Raw genomic sequence first — 6,711 nt, 5'->3', positions numbered from 1 at the left:
CGCTGCACACACCTTTACCATTGAAGGAGGAGGAGCTGTCAGAGCTGTTGGAGCTGCGGGAGGCTTTCTGTACATCGAGTCAGAGTGCGAGGCCCAGAGCTCGTGGTCCTCCAGCTGGCGGCACATCGAAAACATGTTTTGTCAAGCACAGCGTTGCTGCCTGGTTCTGATGGCACCTGGTTCTGATGGCACCTGGTTCTGATGGCACCTGAGTCTGCAGCTGTTTCTCTCACCTCTTACGCTCGGTGGTCTCCTCCCATTGCTTTTTCAGGTCCTCCAGCCAGCTCCTCTTTCGCTTCCTCTCTCCTCACTGACACTCGGCAACCTCCTCTTATCGGAGCGTGACCTCCAGCCAGCAGTCTTCGTCAGTTCGCTGTTGAAATTCCTCAACTCAGTTATTTCGGAGGCAAACGAGGAAAACGTGCCGTTTGATTACCAGAGTCATCGAATTTTCATGTTTACAGGAAGCAGTTCGTAAAACAGTTTGTATGGCAGAGGGAAAAAGCACTTTTCAAGTGTGATGAAATAAGATTAGAGAATTGGAGGATCATTTTGAACATGAGAGGAGAAGGTGTTGCTTTGAGTGCTGAACACGGGTTTACGATGTGTCCTGGTCTTGCTGTGTAAGTTTAACTGTCAAATGTTCAGTCACAGAACGGTGAGCTGTCAACCTCCTTGGTGGAGGTCATACAATTGATTGGGTTGAAGGTAGAATAATGTCAAAAATTAAGATTGCATAAAGAATTTTCTAGAGACAAGTTCCAAGTGAACTGGTGTGTATATATACATATATATATTTCAAGAGTGTGACTAAATTATATTACGTAATTTACTGCAAAAAAGATGCTCCTTTTACTCTCTTTATTACCCTGGTCATTTTGAGACACCATAGCATCAGGTTATTGATTACATGCCAGAAATTAGAAATTATGGAGGGGTTTCAGCTTCCTATGGGAGTTGGCTGGTGTCACAGCTCTGCACTTCTATAGTAATAAACTCCTGTCCAGAAAAAACAAGTATTTCCTTTCCTCACTGTTCTTTTGGGCAGCAATTTGGGGCAGAGATCAGAGTACAACTGTTATTTGTTTTATATTATATAACCTCAGGGGTGGTAGCTTTTGTGGGCAGAATGCAATTTAGTTGTTTGCTATGTTTACTTCACAGCAGTGAGAATAAATAATAAAACTTATTTAGTTTTTTGGAGTTGCCTGTAATATTGTATAATTCCCGATAGGTGGCGGTAAATGGGTATTGAAAGTGACCTGTAGAGCAGCTGGAAAATAAAAACGTAAAGGAGAATGAGGACCTTCAGGGGACACACAGTAATTAATGAAGTAAATTTGTATCGCCTACGTTGAAATAAAGGAGAAATAATAGCCAAATGGATTGACAGCCTATTTATTTTTGTCTGAAATTAACTATATTTTTTTGTTAGGCGTTTTCACTTGCGCCGCAGCCCATATTGATATTAGGCTTCAAAGCTTATCGGTATGCGTTATCGTGTCGTCGTGCAAAACAGACGGAAATTACTGCTTTCCCTGGTAGTCCCTGAAAGTATCGCGGAGGAGGAAGAAACGTTAGCCGTTTCGCCATACTTGTTTGTGCTAAGCTAAATTAACCCAGGAGCTTTGTCAACATGTACATAAGTACTTGTTTGGGTCTATCGCCGTTCTCTAACGTCTAAAACCTTGCCGACAACTTATAAAATGAGATTATTTATCGAGCCAAGCTAGCATAGCTCGCAGGCGTTCTTTGCTTCGTCGCAGTTTCAATCGTTAGAGGCGAGCTATCCGGGCAGGTTGTTGTTGTTAGCTGGAGCCTTTAGCTTGGGTGAACATGGCGATTTGTGTCTGGCTCCTGTGCGCGGATAAAACGGGTCTAGAAATGGGCCGTCGGTGTCAGCGACGCAGTCCGGATCCGTGGGACAGTCCTCAGCCCATGATTGCGGTGTGGGAGTGTGGCAGGACGATTTGGGCTACTGGCGCCATACAGCGGCCAAGTGAGCACTTATATCGAGCAATGTCTGGCACCGCGGGGCCACAGAGGAGGGGGATCCGGCTCGACGAGCATACACCTCGGACAATCGGATCCAACCTTGTTACCTTATATCATTGACATACGAAGCTTGAAGCAGTTAAGGCAGGACACAGGTGAGTGTGCCATATTAATTTTGACATATATCCAGTTTATCACTCGAAACCATAATGGTATTTGGCCAAGCTAACTGCAGCTTAGCATTAGCCCGAGGATCCTACGTTTTTTTCTAATACTTGAATATCTTAAATAGATTAGTCAGTTTAACTGTTATTGAAGTCATTCTTAACGTCTGAAACTAGATTAAAGACGAGGACCTGTTATTGTCCGGAACAATGGACGGTTAGATCCTTGACTTGATGGGGGTCATGGTTATGTTTACATATCCTGCGGTCGTTATTGGTTTAAATGAAGACACTGAAGGTATCTGGTATAAAAAGGTGTGTGTTGGTGTGATTATTTAGCGACGATAATCTCTTTTGCCCTCAGGAAAGACACGTTCTGTCCGTTGCTCCCTGTTTGCCTCAGTCCTCCGGGCTTGGCAGTGGAGTTCTTTGGGAGTGGATTAATGATGAGGGAGGATGGACTCCGTATGAGACCCGAACCTCAATTCTTTTGGAGCACAGCTACCAGGCCCGACAGGGCACCGCAGGACTTGAGCCGCACGGGTACAATTACATTGTCGATCTCACCTCGCTGACCCAGGTTAATAAAGCCTCGGGGTATTAGGCGGCAGGTTCGACGCCAGTGTAACTTCCCCTACCCTTTGGCCTCGCCCGGGCCCCCGGCCGTCCCCTTCGAGCGCTGCCTGCTCCTGTCTGCTGGTGTTTGAATCACAGCACCACGGGGCCCATGCCAAGCAGTTTTCGACATTCCTCTTCTTCAAACAGTCTGAACCGGCCCAGCCTGCAGGGGCAGGGAAGGGCTGTGGCAGCTCAATCTTGCATCCGTTTACTCCCCGTACCCGAGGAGGCCCCTCTCTGTTGGGGGGATGTCTGGGGGAACCGTGGCCCCGCCACCATCCCTATAGTCAGCTGTCTGCCCCCTCTCTGGCTGGATCCAATGCCACCAAAGGTTTTGAGTGAGTGCAGGTTGCATTGTTTCCTTTGTGTGCCCTGCCGTCCCCCCACATCCCGTAGAACAGGAATGGCGAATGATCTGTGGCTCCAGCGCTGCCCTGCTGTTTGTTTTGCCATCTCCAGCCGCCACCCTCTCTTCACCTTAGTGAACACACTTTAAATTAAAGCGCTTAAGTTGGTGAAACCCTGAGGGTTCATCAGGAGCCTGAAAGCTCCCCAAGTGAAGTCTTTTTTCTTGGGCGGTAAACATGTTTTCTGGTATGAATGTCAGAAGAAGGTGATAAATATTGGTTTGGGTACAGTAATGAGTAATTAGAGTAAGTGATTGTGTCGACAGTCTTTATTACAGGCAGAACAACATTAACAACTCTATCAGGCGCCCTGAATACGATATTGTCCTCTTTTATTAAAATTTAGAGTTGGTTACAAGTAAAAGTTCCATATCTTAAATGCAGTTTTAGACCTATGGAGGTCACCATTAGCTTGACTTGCAGTGCATTCTGGGAGAATGATGACACTTGGCATCACAAAAGTTACCCAAGACATTACCCAGAATGCACTGCATCGCACCACACAATGGCGGCGGACCAGTGAAAGCATTTTTATCAATGTTACGAAATGGTCCAGAGAGTTTTTGTGGTGAGTTTAATCCACAAAGTGAAAATCTGTTTCCTGTTTCCTGCAGCGTTCCGTCTGTCCCCGTTCAGCTGAGCGGATCCACCAGCGTCAGCTCCGCTCTGGCAGGTAAACGGGCCCCTGATCCAGTCTGAACTCACCCACTCTTGTTTTTAGTCTGTTCTGGAGCAGGAAGACATTCAAAGTCTTGTTTTTAATCAAGCCTGACACCAGAATGTCAGTTCTGATTCAAAGCCCGCCCATTTTAATAAAGGTTAAATCAGTCGTCATATTTACGATAATTCAATTGTGCGTATTCCCTTTTTTAATCGGGGAGTGGAGGAACTCGGCGTGAGCTCTCTGCTGGCCTCTCGGCCTGATGGACGCTTTTAATTGATCACTGATGGGCTGCGATCATCAGCTGGCTGCACACGAGTCCGCTGTGACTGGTTTCAGGCCCGTGTGACCAGCGTTGAAAGAACGGGGCGACCCGTCTGGGTACAGACGGAGGACAGGTTCCTGGTGTTGGGCTGATCCAGATCCATCCACCGGTTACTTTAATTGATGACTCTGCATGTGGGAGCAGTTGTAAAAACACAAATTTCTCATCAATGTGGTGTCTTCTTTCCCCCTCCACACCTCCACCTCCCCTCAACCCTCTCCCCCCCCCCCCCCCCCGCCCACCCCCCTCTCCCCACCCCTCCCTGACCCCGCCCACCCTCCTCCAGGTATGGCCTCCATACTGATGTCAGCAGTGGGACTTGGAGTTCACTTCACCAGTGCCCCCCTCCCACCGCAGCAGCAGCAGCAGTCTGCTGCTTTCCCTCTTCCTCTTCCTCCGCCTCCTCTTCTCCCCCCTGCCAGCCGACCCAGTGACCCCCCCAGCAGCAGCAGTTCAGTTAGGAGAGCAAAGAGGCAACACAGGAGAGGTAGCTATTAGCAACACAGTCCCGCCCTCATCCTTTCTGTGTGTGCGTGTCTGTCATCCTTGTCCGGCGCTGCTGGTGCCCCGCGTCCGCTGGCGACGGTCACGTGATCGCCTGTCCCGCCCGTGTTCCCTTTCAGGTGTCAAAGACGCAGATCTAAAATGACAGAACCGAGCCAAGATAACAGATCGACCGTCGTCTGACCCGCTGGTCCCACAGCGTAAACTCTGTCTTCCCGTTCCAGGCTCCTGTCACAAACCCGAGGACGTGATCCAGCGCTACATGGAGGAGGTGGCTGCAGCACCCGACGAGGTAAAATCTCTGCGGCCCACGGCGCCCGAGCACAGCAGCCCTGCGGAGAGAGTCACTTCCTGTTAGCGGCTGCCACGCAGACGCGTTAACCTCCGACTTTTAGCGTCAAAGTCGATGTTTTGCTCGCCGCTGACGTCCCCTTTAACCATTTCGCGTCCAGGACTGCATCATCTGCATGGATCAGCTGTCCAGTCCGTCCAGCTACGAGTCGCCGTCGTCCGAGGACGGAGGTCAGGGCATCCTGCCGAGCGCCGTGGGGAAGTTCGTCAAGTGTGGCCACACTCTGCACATGCTCTGCATGTTGGCCATGTACAACAACGGAACCAAGGTAGCAGCGCGCGGCAGAACGTCCACGTTGGACAAATCACGTCAGGCAGTTGTGGCGTCATAAATCAAATCGGGTTTATTTGAAATGTTCATGTTTTGGAGGGGGGGAAATGACACGTGTTGCTCTGCAGGATGGAAGTCTGCAGTGTCCCTCCTGTAAAACCATCTACGGGGAGAAAACCGGCACGCAGCCCAAAGGCAAGATGGAGATCTACAGCATCGGCCAGTCACTTCCGGGACACCCAGACTGTGGAACCATCCATATCATCTACAGCATTCCACCTGGAATACAGGTACGTCTGCCAGACGCCCCAAATATCCGGGATGGTTGCTTCATCATTCCTGTGATCTGTGAACCCTCCTCCAGGGTCCAGAGCATCCCAACCCAGGACAGCCGTTCACCTGCAGAGGCTTCCCTCGCTTCTGCTTCCTCCCAGACAACCACAAAGGCAGGAAGGTGAGCAGCCCGGATCAATCACTTAACACCGACCCATCACGGAAACGGTGGGAGACCTTCACGCTCCGCTCCGTCTCTTCAGGTGCTGGAGCTGCTGAAGGTGGCCTGGATGCGGCGCCTCATCTTCACCGTGGGGACGTCCAGCACCACCGGCGAGCCCGACACTGTGGTGTGGAACAACATCCACCACAAGACGGAGATGATGTCCAACCTGTCGGGACACGGCTACCCCGACCCCAACTACCTGGACAATGTTCTGTCTGAGTTGGCCTCTCAGGGCGTCACAGAGGACTGCCTCAAAGCTCCCAGCGGCGCCAGCAGCTAGGCCACGCCCCCCCCACGCCTCGATAATAAATCCCAGTATCGTGAAAGACGTGAAGGGGGTCGGAATCTCAACCGCGGAGCTCCACGGCGTTCCTGCTCATTGTGTTTCTCATCACTGTTCCGGATGTTTTGCAGAAACGTTTTTGTTTCCCCGTCGTGAAGCGCGTCTCGACCTCGACTTCAGCTGGATAAAAACCTCACCAAGCACTTTAGATTCTTCAGTGCATTAGCCGACGAGATCCGTGATTTAACAAACGTGCCAGTTTTCAAAGTAAGGTTACGCAATCACGACTAGATGTGACGTGATATTGCTCCGTCAGCTCAGGTGGAGCCCCCTGCTGGACGGTGTGGACGCTGCTGTCCTTCAGCCATGATCAGGCCTTTGCCCACTGAAAAGCTCCATCTTTCAGTATTTAATGCATCATCTTGGTCCCAGTAGAGGCAACCTGATACTGCAGTAGCAACACCAGTAAATATTAGCCTATCTGCTGAGAAGAGGCAATACTTGACTGTAAATATATATATATACATATATATATTAAAAACATGTTAAAAAAACGGATGTGTCCACCTGTTAGTAAGGAAAATAAATGTGTGTATTTTAACACTAATTGGAGCATCTATTTGATAAGCGGTG

General features: G+C 49.8%; 1 protein-coding gene across 1 annotated transcript; it reads left to right on the top strand.

The window, feature by feature from the left end:
- The first annotated feature begins 3,196 nt into the window (after positions 1-3,196).
- LOC115252574 (probable E3 ubiquitin-protein ligase DTX2) lies at positions 3,197-6,681 on the top strand. Its single transcript, XM_029847899.1, has 6 exons — positions 3,197-3,857; positions 4,899-4,966; positions 5,127-5,294; positions 5,425-5,586; positions 5,661-5,750; positions 5,833-6,681. Exons 1-6 carry the CDS (start codon positions 3,668-3,670, stop codon positions 6,073-6,075), a joined length of 921 nt encoding a protein of 306 aa, XP_029703759.1. The 5' UTR covers positions 3,197-3,667; the 3' UTR covers positions 6,076-6,681.
- Positions 6,682-6,711: the final 30 nt, after the last annotated feature.

The sequence above is a fragment of the Takifugu rubripes genome, chromosome 15 (genome assembly GCF_901000725.2).
Source record: "Takifugu rubripes chromosome 15, fTakRub1.2, whole genome shotgun sequence".
Taxonomy (NCBI): Eukaryota; Metazoa; Chordata; class Actinopteri; order Tetraodontiformes; family Tetraodontidae; genus Takifugu; species Takifugu rubripes.
The sequence above is the reverse complement of the archived record's forward strand: the minus strand, read 5'-3'. Positions and strand labels throughout refer to the sequence as shown.